The 13378-nt window shown below is 38.5% G+C and overlaps 1 protein-coding gene across 1 annotated transcript in view; it reads right to left on the reverse strand.

Annotated features, from left to right (window-relative positions):
* Positions 1 to 13378, reverse strand: part of AVEN (apoptosis and caspase activation inhibitor) — a gene marked incomplete in the record, with an annotated part of 262260 nt that overhangs the window by 5738 nt on the left and 243144 nt on the right. Inside the window, 1 exon segment of the mRNA XM_072429058.1 lies at positions 1381 to 1476. Coding sequence (XP_072285159.1) covers positions 1381 to 1476 — 96 coding nt within the window.

Below are 13378 nucleotides of genomic sequence, written 5' to 3' on the forward strand. Positions count from 1 at the left end.
TTTTTCATTTTTACCTAAAAAGGGGGGGCTGTCTTATTTGATGGCCCTGCCTTATCATCGGGGAAACACGGTACCATTCTCTGCAAACAGCTTGGTTCTATGTGAAAGTCACTGCAGATCAGTAGTTTTTAAAATAATCTGACCAACCCACCTGGTACCAAAAATCATGTAATGTTCAGTGTCACTTTAACAACCTTTCTGCTTCTGATGCTTGGTTTGAATTTCAGCAGGCCATCCTGATAATGTCTACATGCCAAAATGCATTGAGTTCCTGTTATGTGATTGGCTGAATAGATATTTGCATTGGGAAGTAGTTGAATAGGTGTACCTAAAAAAGTGGCCGGTGAATGAATTTATTTTCTTGCCTTTCCTGAATTTATCATGAAATCAGACTATAATGGGAGAAGGGAGCACTAAGAGGTCATTAGGTGCACTGTATGTACAGGAGAAGAGAGCAAAGAGTGAAAACTCACCAGACTGCTGATTCATTTTTATTTATTTTAAATATTTTTGTTTTACTTGTCTATCTAGCTGTTTTCCTGAAGCACAGCTTTCAATGCTATTACTAATATTGCCATTTTATACATTAAATTTGTTAAGGTTCCAAGGAGAGCTTTACTAAAGTGATGAAAAATGTAATGTACAGAAACAGAACAAGAATAGGAAGATATAATTCTTACATGTGGTTTAAATGTTGGAAGAAAGATGCAAACCTGGTGGTGAAAAAAAACTCTCTCTGTAAAATCTCTACTGCAAATATTACACTTAGGGGTAAAACTTACTCCTAACTAAAAAATATTAATGTTTTTGAATAGCGTGCAGAAGGGTTACAACCCCTGTTGAGTTTTAAATGCTACCCAGCGCTCTATTAGTTTAGTTGGTTCAACCCTCAGGTTCTGTCTTGCTGACAGCAGTTTCACTTGTTAGGAAGTGAGGGAAAAACTGCAACAGAGCCACAGACAGAAATACAAATCTGCCAGTACCAATAATAATCTTCCATTTCTCTACTAAGGAAAAAATTTTGTAAGAAACACTTCCTGTATGCTAAAACATTGTCAGCAGGGCAGGAAGTGAGAATAAATCTCTCTAAAAGACTCTGAGACCAGTGTAAACCCAACTGTGGTTTTTAACCTTTCCCAAAACTAGAAAAAGTTTTTTTTACTTGACATACACTTTATTATTTAAGCTGCCTACAAGTTTCATATCAAATATGTTAAGAAGATGCTTTTATAAAAAACAAATAAAGCTGTTTCCTTGATTTGTTTGTCTTTGGGCTGGTACTTGCTCAGCAAATGCCTACTACAAAATAAATCCGCTTCACAATAATCCAGCTCAGGAAATGATTGTGATTGGAACACAAAGGGCAGAAGTAGAAATTACCTGAACAAGGTCGGCTTCCACATTCAGTCTGAGGTGGAGAGGTAATTCCTGCAGAGCCCTTATGAGGCCCTGGCAATCCAGATAGACTGAGGAATCCTAGAAGGAAAGATAATGACATTGATCAGAGAAATACAGGACAGGTTTATTGTGTGGAGGTAAAAGTTATTATAGCTGAAAAAAGACAAATATCCATTTGGTGCCCCCTGATGACCCAGAGTCTTCTTCTTCCGAGACTGGGATGTCTATTAAGATATTTTCCACTTTCTGTTGGGGTTTTATCATTCTGAGACAAACTGTGTTCTTTTTGTATTATGTGAAGAGTTTAATTTGTGATATGCACACAAGGGTGGATTACTACTTGTGAATGAAGATATTTCATGCATTTAACTTTATAATACAATGCATGACATATCCTGTGTCTGAATGCAAGAAAAAAAAGTTACTTATATTATAGCTTGCTATCAGATAACACATAAGCAATTTTCAAAGTTACATAGTAGGTTGAAAAAAGACATAAATCCATCAATTTTAACCCATAGGAGCACGAACATATCCCAGTTATAAAACCCTATGGACATTTTAGTATATTTGATTTTTGTAGAACTATAATAATACCATAGATCCTTAAAGTAGGTAAACAATAGTGATTTAAAGAGCAAAACAAGGACAAAACCACATTGAGGACATATACTGTCTCTTATTCCCAACATTAAATGAAAGCTCTTGGGTTCTGTTTTGTTTCTGGAAACAGCAGAATATATTTTACACAGAGATTAAACCAGAGCTTGCACAAAATACATGAAGAAACAACACAATTACATTAGGTACTATCTGCGGCTTAAGCATACGTCATCCTTTCTCTATCTTAGAGCACAGGCAATGCTTTCGGTGGCCCCCGAGAGCCACGGACCCTAGTCTCTAGTACAGATCACAGGCTCGGGCAATGGTCCAGCGACACAACCTGCCCACTCTCCCATTGCAGGCTCAGACCCGCAATAGTAGAGTGGGCGAGTTCCGGTATCATGACCTCCCTCTGGGGGTAGTTTCTTTCCCTTTGAGTGACACGCAGCTCCCCGCGCATGTGCTGCCCAGAGTCCGTGAAATTAGTGCTCCGTGACGTCCAAAAGGCTGGGGACCACTGGCTTAGATCACACAATATTCTTGCTATAGTTTAGAGCAGGGGTTCCCACACTTTTTTGGCTTGCAAGATACTTTTAAAATGACATGAAGTCAAAATTATCTAGCAACAATAAAAATGCTGAACATATATTTATATATATATATATATATATATATATATACATAAATATATAAATCTTGAGTATGACACAGAAGTGACTGAAGCTAATGAGACATTGAATGGCGGAACATTGCACAGACATTGCACTACAAGAATATAGTAACAGGAAGCTAAAGTTTACCTGTCATAGGAGAATGACGTGCTGCTCAAGAAAAAGAACTACTAATTTGTACAACGGTATCTCGGTAACTGGACCCTGACACCGAGGCTGAACTGACTTGGCTGCCCAGCACTGCTCACCTCAGACTGCCCTCCCGCCCTCTCTGGCTCCCTCCCCACTCCCACTGTTACACGAGCCTGTTACACGCACTGAATGACATCCCCAGCATCCCTATAGATGTGCAGCAGGGAGGGGTAAGGCAGGGCTCTGTGATCAACCCACGTTGCCTTTGCAATCGACCAGTAGATCATGATCAATGTTTTGGGCACCCCTGGTTTAGAGCACACGCAATCTTCTCTGTAGCTCAGAGAACTTTTTTCTTCCTGTAACTCCTAATTAGTGATGTGCAGGAGGAAAAGGCTGTACAGCAAATGGGTGTAAATGTATTTATCTCTAATGTGTTGTTTATGTGACATCTTCTGTTTTCTGCAAGCTTGCTGAACTTCTAATTCAGGCAAACACACATTTATAAGGTGCTGCCCATTTTTTGGATGGTAAATAATGAAACACTTTTAAAGAAATAAAAGTCTGTTAGGGATTCTAACTCTTCTCTCTCTTTTATATTTTGTTTTCTACACTGAAGATAATAAGATCACAATTATAGGTATTAAATAGGAAAATGCTTCCCAGCATGTTGTTTATGAAGTAAAATAGAACCTAAACTCACAAAGCTTTGAGTTGTAAGTAATTTCTTCAAAGATAAATGCTCTTCAGTGTCACCCCATCTCCACTAAATTTGTGAGCTAAATGTTTCAGTAATTCACTAACAGCTGTCGTATCGAGCAATAAGACACAACATTTTTGATTGTAGCTCTTTTGTATTTACCTTACAACATAAACAGGGCTTTCATTCAGTGCTAAATATTTAATCTCACACATTAAACAATACACAAAAAACAATAAATCAATGCATAAAACAACAAGAATTTTTTGGATATCTTTATTGACGTTTTTAAACATTACAAACAATACAAAAGTATGAAGAAGGCGGCAGAAGATGGCCCTAGGATGAAGGAGCATACCTGAGTGACATGACATCTTTTTTTTTTCACTTTACTTCTACTTTAATTCAAAGTAATGACAGCCCTATTTTAAGTCTGATTCACCTAAAACTATTAAGTCACCTATCCTTCGCAGAATATCCCCAATAGTGGTAACTGAATAACCTAATGACTCCTAGAATATAAAATCTCAAATCCACACAGATCAAGTGTCAAATCCCTTCAGTACAGTTTATCCCACCATTGGTTCAGAAGGTTAAATTCTTGTTCTTGATGAATCCTTATTGGTGGGAATATTCTGATCTTGGTTCAAGCCTTTTTTGTGTGATTAAGAAACTGGGGGAAATGTGAAAAAGCCAAGGATTCATCAGGATGGGTTTACAGCTTTTGTTACTCCTAGTCTAAAAGAACTGAAGCAATGGCAGATCAGCACAGAGGACTTTAATACAACTGTAGGAAAATTCTGGGGTCACCGATTTTGTCTTTATTCTTGGATGAGTCGCCTTAAGTAATTGCCAAAGTCCAGTTTTGAGGGAGGGACCTGATTTAGCTCACCTTTAATGATAAGCTCTGATTGAGGGGGTCTGACAGCCCACTGGATGTTTAAGATGGGCATGTAGTGGAATAGAAGAGCCCATGGACCAATTTCTGTTTCAGTGCCCCATCAATGTAGAAGTTTAGAAAGAGGTGGGAGCTCCCGGGATTTTGAAACACTTTTTGTTGTTAGTGAGGTGGTCTGATATTACACTTGGAATGCATAGTGTCAGGTATTCCTTTGTAAAAATAAATCCTTGCCATCAAGGTGGTGGTTGATGATATGCTATACGCAGTGAGGAAAATCAGGGTCTGAATTCTTCCATTGGTGTACTTCGCTTTCAAGGGGAAGTTATTTCACTCTGTTTTCTGAGTTTTTTCACTTTCTCACTCTGTCCTTTATGAACTCCTTAGATTTTTGTTCAAGCACTTTCTAATTGGGCATCTTGAAACAGCAATACCACTTGTTTGCAGAGAAGCCTGTACAGTATTATAGCTGAAATGGCTTGTAGGTTTTTCTTTACATCTCAACAAATGTTCCTGGCAGTTGTGGCTGAAAGTGTATAAAAAGAAAACACAGGCTTAACTCCAAAGTTGTGGCTGAAATGTTGGTTGGTCTTTCTGACTGTGGCTTGGTAACAATTGAATCCCTATCTTTTTACTTTTGGAATACTACTGACAGGCAATTTCAAAATGTTTGTACCCTATTCTTGATTTGTACAATTCAGCAACCTATTCTCACAGGTCAATTATAGTCCAATTGCTCTGTATCCAGCAAAGTAATGGCAGCTATAAATTAATTTAAAGGGATAAATTTTACACAAACCGTGATTACAGGTACGTACACTGTTTCTTAATTGTGTAAAGATAACTCATGCATGTGATTGAGCTTCCTAATACACCACTAAAGTAGCCTTTTGTCAGGGCAGCACAACACATGTTATTCTATTGCCATGCATTGTGCTGGAATGCGTGTTGGGAAGGTGAATTATTATGTTGGGATATTATTCAGAATGAATGGTGCCACATTGCACCAACAATTGTATTGTGTATTGCAGAGAGTTACCCCATTATTGGGCTCTTAGTGTGCAAAAATTGATTTGTACGGAATCATAACCTAGTAACTGGGCTCCTAAGTATTTTTCAGTATTGTCCTGAGGTTTGTAAATATGACATCCAACAGATTGTTTTCATTTTCTATATGAAAAGCTACTACAGGTTTTGTAACATAGAAATGTAATACCATTTCCCCACTCCACCTAGCACTGTGAAAGACCAATAACATCTCCATACACAATTCAGTTGCAGGCAGATATGGAAATTTCCCCATGTTCCTCATCAGTACAAACTAAAAGACTTGGGCAAGTAATACATAGACAGCAACACTACACACTTCGCTCATACTGTACCGAACTAGAGAAATGTAACTATTAGTGACACTTTAACAGAACTGCTAGGCAATGAGTACATTTTGTGAGCAGTAATTAGGTATAACATTAGAGAATTGTACATTTGTCTACGTTAAGATTGAGTCAGAAATGGAGCCAAAGCTTTTTAATAGTTGGAGGAGATTACCAATAGGCACAGAAGGATTTGTTAGGGTTGGTAATAAATCATAAGCATAGGCTATTATTTTATTTGATTTTAGGAGACATAACATCATCATTTTAAGCGGTTTTGTAAATATGAAGCTTCCACTGACAGCTCAAAGTGCTAGTGAGAGTGACCAGTCCCTGCTGAATTGAAATTGAATTGGCTGTGAACAAAGTACTTTTTAAATGTTACAGGGGTGTAGTGGTGGAACTGAGAGACTTAAGTAAATTCTACCAATATGCCAAATCTGTTTATTATTGCTATGAAAAAGGATCAGAAAAAGCTCTATGGCCTTTTCTGTACCTAGTACAAAGATATAAAAAAGGTAACTTAGATCTGCTTAGTCATAAAAAGGAATTGCCTGAATTATAAAAAGACTCATACCGGTAGCAAAAAAGACTAAGTCAACTACTCTGGGTGAAAAGATACTTTGTTAGTTTTGAACTTTCCCCCTGCTAGTTTGAGTTATGTTCCTGTGTTTTTGATCTTAGTTTTATATTGATAATACAACCCTCCTGATTTTCATTTACAAGACATTTAAAGGTATCGGTTATGCCTCCATCCCTCACCCTTCCCAATCCTCCAGCAATGCCAAATCAAGTTTGCTGTTGCAAACACCTCTAGGAATAATAGCTCTTTTGCATACCTTTGTGTCATCAGCAAAAAATAAAACACATTTCCTGCTAACCAAACATTCAGTTTACATTCACAATCACTTACAATCAGAATAAATAGGTGATGTAAGCGCAGAGCCTCCTGGGATACCTACGTCACGCATCCCCCAGGCTCCTGGCTGCTCCTTCTGCTCATGCTGTTCTTTGGCATGTGCAGAAGGGACATTTTTATATATCGAGGGGAATAAATGCTTAACTCACGAATGCGCAGTGAGATCGGCTACGCCACCCGATCTCCTGCACAGTGCAAGATCGGATGGCGTAGCCAGAAGGCGGACAAAGAAATCAGGGCCTGGCACCTCCTGCGCCTGGATGAAGATGGATAGTTGGATGGTGTGGGACCCAATATTGAACATCTCTGGCGGAATCAAGGGATCTAAGGAATTTTTTTTATTTTCAGTTTATTTCCGATTTAGGGGGCACCACTAGAAACTGGGCTCTGTCTTTAAAGGATCCCCATTGACAACCACATTCTGATATTGATTCTTTAGCCAACTACATATCCACTAAACAACCCTAGTGTAGAAACTAAAGTCCCAAGTTAAACTTTCAAGCTGGGTATTAGGTGGTTGGGTTGAGGGTGGTTATTGCAAAAAGGGACAGGCGATGTTCCTTCAGCAATAATTGCTCTTACTTGCCTGTCCAGCGCTAAACTCTCAGATTTTCTAAGCTGTGCATGTACAATTTAGAGTTCCTTGTCAGGGAAAACCATTAATCCCAGCTTCCCTTCGTCTACGTGGGAGTTAAGTCATTCTGACACAGCCAATTATGATGGCCAAAGCTCATCTTCTAGAAGAGGAAAGTTCCCTTTGGCGGTTCCCTGCAAGGAGCGGAGATAGATGAGTAGTTTTGGATTTAGTTCTGCATTAGGTCCTAACTTGAACAACTTTCAGTGACTCGTGGTAAACTTTATTAGAGCCTAATAAAAACCCTCATTTAGATCTATGATTAATATCCTCAGTCTAAAGCTGAAGTTTGCTTTGAAAGCTTTAACATAGATTTAAAATGCAGTCTGATCTCTTATGCTAACATGCAAACCTTGTTCGTCCTACAATATGAAAATCAGAACAAAATTTAGAATAGAATAGAATACAATAGAGATAGATAAGACTGTAAAATGAAGCATTTAAATGTATCTGTCCCCTATTATATATAAGAGAGAAAGGATCAACCCTTGCTGGGTCTGTGGATATGCATTAACTTCAGCAAAATTGTTCAGCAACCTACTCAATGTAGGATCTTACAGTATCTTGCAGCTGGGCTATCATTCTATCTCATAACTGACAGGTACATTCCAGAGGGGAGCAAAATATATTTTTGGAGCATACACTGCTTGCTGTGAGTCATTCAGGTTTTCTCTCCTGCCATACAATAGATATCTACAAAATATGTTGGATACCGCCTCTTCATCTATTAGGGTAAATACAGGAATAATCCAATAGGCAATTGCCAGAACATTTATATACCAAATTTAAGAAAGAAAAAACTAATATAAATGTTTTGTAATCACTTTACATACAATTTAGGTAAAAAGGATGAATAGATATATTAAGTTTTCATTTATCTAAACCGATAGAGGTTGGAGGAATGGGTCATCTATTATCATCTTATACTTGGGAATCGCAGAAGTAGGATCTCTATATTATAGCCCAGGGGGTGGTTTTTCTATCATCCCTGTGGCACCTCTACCTTTAGATGGAAAAAGGTACTGGATTTTTTTTCTCCATTTTTTTCTCCCATAATCTTGGCAATGTACTTTGTAAGCACCAAACAAATTATAGTAATGATATACTGCCTGCATAAGTTCCAATACTCCCAATTGGCTTGATCTAACATCCCACAACATTTAGAAGAAAACACAGCCACATTACTTCTTGCAATTAAATTAATGTAAAGGACATATTGCTGTCACTGACACTAAGAGACATAATATTTGACCCAAGTGGAAGAAGAGTATGTTCCTTTTATCTGTTAATATCAGCCACAAGTTTTGTTTGCACTTAGTCGACTCATGTTCTTTGCATGCAGTTTTCAATACAGTTGATCCCAGACAGAAAAAAAATATCTTAAGCTTTATAAGAATTTCTAAGTTGTTTATAAATGGAACTACATGGCTTAAAATATCCAATAATACAAATATAATATATTTTGTTATAAAGTGTTCGAAAAAATACTATTCAGTTGGGAAAACAGACAGGTACTAGTTATGTAGAAACTTAGTAGGTGTATGAAAAATGTACTTCCTATATAAAGCATAAAAGGATTATTGCTTAAAATCCAGACACTTCTAATTGTTATCAATGACAGGATAAATGGAAGATGGAGGATCCTTAAAAATCAGTTTAAAGAACTAGGTTTCAAGTTGAAGGAAAGGACCTCCAAGGTTATATTCTCTGGAATATTGCCTGTGCAATGCGCACCACAGGAAAGGAGGGAGCAGTTGGAGCTTAGACAGCTAAATGCATGGCTTAAGTCCCGGTGTAGAAGGGAAGGATTTGGGTTCATGGAGCACTGAGCTGACTTTTCATTGGGGAACAACCTGTATGCCAGGGATGGTTTGCACCTAAATGAAAGGGGGTCTGCTTTGCTGAGGGAAAGATTTAGGGGAATAGTGGAGGGATATTTAAACTGGGACAAAGGGGGTGGGACAGTTATAAAAGGTGGCAGAAAGGTTAGTCAGGGGTCAGCCACTAGTGGAGGGTGGATTGGGGTTAGTTGGGGGAAGGATTATGGATAAATGTATGGAGCTTTCAATGTTACAAACAAACATTGGATTGTGCAGTGCTATCTGTACTAAAAAACAAAAGGATTTGGCAAACAGTGCTGGTAAATGAAGAAATGGTTTAAAGCAGCGGTCCCCAACCGGTGGTCCGCAAGAAAATTTTGGGGGTCTGCGGCTCTGGCCGGTGCACCCCCGAGCGGGGTCAGTAGAAGGACCTCGCTGGGGGGATGCACCGGCCAGAGCCGCGGACCATGTCCCCCGTGCAGTTACTAGGTTTAGGGAGGTGGGCGTTACACAACCCGCCCACTCTCCCATTATATGGCTCAGGTCTGTGATGGGAGAGTGGGCGGGGTTATGTCATAATGATGTCACTCAGGGGGAGGTTTCTCCCTTCTTTGAGTGACACCTGGCTCCCCACGCATGCACGTCAGGAGCCGGTGATTTTAGTGGTCCGCAAAACCGAAAAGGTTGGTGACCACTGGTTTAAAGAGCCGGTTCACCAATGCTAGAAGTCTGGCAAACAAGATAGGGGAGTTGGAAGCCCTAATAAGTGAAGAGCATTATGACTTAGTTGGCATTGCTGAATCCTGGCTTTGTCCTTCACATGACTGGGCTGTCAACATTCCTGGTTATACTCTCTTTCATAAAGACAGAGTCAAACGAAAGGGTGGTGGTGTCTGTCTGCATGTGAGAAGAGATCCGAAAGTCTCAATTAATACAAGATAGTTTTATGGTTCAGTTTATAGATGCCACAACTAGGAAAGATACTCTGCTGGACCTAGTTCTTTGTAATAATGCAGAGCTTATAACAAATGTGCAAAAAAAAGTAAATCTGGGTAGCGGTGACCATATTATGATTACATTTATTGTAAGTTGTAAACAGGAAGCAAAAACACGAAAGATAAAAACATTTAATTGTAAGAGAGCAAATTTTCCATTATTAAGGCGGCTCTCCGTGTCTTGGACTGGGATACAATATTGTCCTCAAAGAACACAGAACAGAAATGGGAATGTTTCAAGTCTGATCTACACAAGCACACACAAGTGAAAGTCATCATGGCTTTAAAAAAGACCGAAGTTGTCAAAAAAATTTACTCTCTTTTTATGAGGAAGTAAGTAAACAGGTAGACAGTGGAATAGCAGTTGATATAGTGTACTTGGACTTTGCTAAAGCATTTGACACTGTACCCTCACACTCGGTTAATATGCAAGTTAGGGTCAATAGGTTTAGAAAAGTCAATCTGTAAATGAATAGAGAACTGGGTTTAAGACCGCATCCAGAGAGTTGTAATTAATGATTCATACTCTGGATGGTCTAAGGTTATTAGTGGTGTACCCCTGGGGTTCAGTGTTGGGACCTTTTCTGTTTAACATCTTTATAAATTATATAGTGTTTGGGATTAAAAGTACCATTTCAGTGTTTGCAGATGACACCACACTATGTAATGAAATTAAGTCCATACAGGATGTCTATAATCTACAAGCAGACTTAGATGTACTGTTTGATTGGGCAGCCAAGTGGCAAATACCATTTAATATAGATAAATGTAAAATTATGCACCTAGGGGCAAACAACATGCATGCTTCATATTGTCTAGGGGGAATACATTTGGGGGGTCAGAAATGGATTCAGTATCTAGTATGCTTGACTCACATCATGGAAGCTTGCATGCAGCCAAATGTATAAAATAACAATTGCAAAGAAAGGATATTTCTTCGGTAAATAAACATTGTTTTTAAGCACGGAATCAATAACATAAAAAAAAATTTACATTTGAAAAAAATCAAACAGCTGAAATTTTACCAAGCACTTGCCTAGTGATGTCATTTATTCAAGTCTCATCATCCAAACAAAGCAATCATCATGATATGGGTGCTTAGTTCTACCTACAAAACAAATCTCTCAAGCTGGCCGATCACAAACAGTGCAGGCGGCGTGTGCAGTGCCTCTGATCAGCACCATAGTGGCTGTGCTCTAATGATGCTCCCCCGGTCCACGCCGCCATGGTTCACCTCTTAACTCCCTGCCAGACTCTCCTCCACAAATACTCAACATCGCAATCCAGCAGAGCAGAAAAACATTATCTCTGTTTGGCATATAAATGCAAATACATGGTGTAAATGGAAACGCTTTCTGTTTGTGCTCCTGTCTGATTAATGATATGTTAATGGGAGCACTGAGGCGGCTTTCTGCTCAGCTTGGAGATTCTGGTAATATGTAAATATATAATAAATCACACAGGGAGCTGAATAAATAAAACTTAAAAAAACTGAGAAATTCATTAGGGCAACCAGTTGTTAAGATTGCTCAATACAGAATGATAAACACATGATTGCAGCGTAGTGTGGACAGACAGAAATGCTGTCTTAATTTCTGGCATACAATATGTGCCTTGTTTATTGTGGATCTGCAACAGTTGGCCATACACATAAGATTCTGGTCCATCATACGAAACAAAGTGTAAAGCTTCGATAGTTACAGGTAAATTCTAAGGTCTAGGATGTGTGGCTCAAACGTCAAGCCCCAACTAAACTTTTATTGTCTCATTGAAACCACATGCAGTAGTTTTATAATTTTACAATTTTTGCCCTCATACTTCCATGCTAGAAGGAGAGAATGGTTAAGATGGTATTACAGAATTCTACCTGCCCTCTTTGTTTTTGACATAACCCTTTTTTTCTGTGTGTGATAAGCAAATCAACAAAAATACCAGTGAAATGTAACACAATTTTCATTCCCAAAGTATGAATATTAGGATACCAACTTTTCTCTTTCCTGGTTATACTAGATTCCTTAGTATGCCTGTGCCAGTTCCATCATATAACTATCAAAATAGGAGCAGAAATGCTCCAGCATCTCTCCCCCCCCCCCTTCTTTTTATGTACTTTGTTTCCCTATCCTTTTTACCTGTATCAAATTTTACATTTTCTGTGAAACAGGTCTTTCATAGTCTCTAACTAATATATATTTTGTCATTCCACTAGTGATTTTGCTTTTTATTTCCTTCCAAATTCTTCTTTCGGAAACGCAAAATAAGAGATTATTTTCATTGCAGTCAGATTGCATCCTCCTTCTTCTCGGGGAACAAATCAAAGCACTCATGCTTCCAAAAAATAAGTCTACTTTTGGTGAAGTTACCAATAAGCCTTTTATGAGTTCAGTAACATGGCCAGGTACCTGTTGGCACCTATCTGGATAAAAGCCAAGATGTCAGTCCACCACACATAATATTTCTGAGACTTTTCGCTCTGATTACTCTACACTACATCATTTTAAACTATCCTCTGCTTTCCCTGTGTCTTCTATAGTTAAAAGAAAAAAACAAGTTTACCTCTAGACTCCAAACTTCCTCAGCTTGACACTTTAGCTAGGAACTTCTTAATCACAGTGGAGGAGTTCTTTAAGGTTAATAAGAACATGGATGGGTTCATTGTCTTACTACAAAATCTTTCTTTTTCATTAAGTGCAACACTTTGTTTCAGATTTCAATTCTCTCTCTATGTTTCGTTTCAGGTCCTTATCTCAATTACACTAACTGCTCAACAACAATCTGCCTTTGAAACACTCTAGGAGGTCAGTGCTAATCCATTTGATCAGTACTGCTCGGCTTTGTATTTGAATCAGCCAGTGCCCTCATCACCTAACCGATTAATTAGCAAAGTGAAAGAGAACATGCTAATAGAGCCTCTCCTAGCATACATCACTAATGCACCTAATCTGACACCACTTGATTTTATTGGAGGGAATTCCAAAACTTAGACTGATATAGAGACCTTTTGTGTATTTCAAGTCATACACAGAGTAATTGTTCCATTCTCCAGCTCCCTTTTGTCTTCTCTTTTTCTTCTTCTTTCCTTTCTGTTTCCTATCCTTTTCTGCTCTTTTATCATCAATTCTCCCCAGGACACTCATTTTGTATTTATGACACCTTGCATTCTATCAGCTTCTGCTGGGATTGGTCTTTTTAACATACACTTAGCTATAGAAAGGGGTTTTCATGCAGGGATGGACAG

The sequence above is a fragment of the Pyxicephalus adspersus genome, chromosome 12 (genome assembly GCF_032062135.1).
Source record: "Pyxicephalus adspersus chromosome 12, UCB_Pads_2.0, whole genome shotgun sequence".
Taxonomy (NCBI): Eukaryota; Metazoa; Chordata; class Amphibia; order Anura; family Pyxicephalidae; genus Pyxicephalus; species Pyxicephalus adspersus.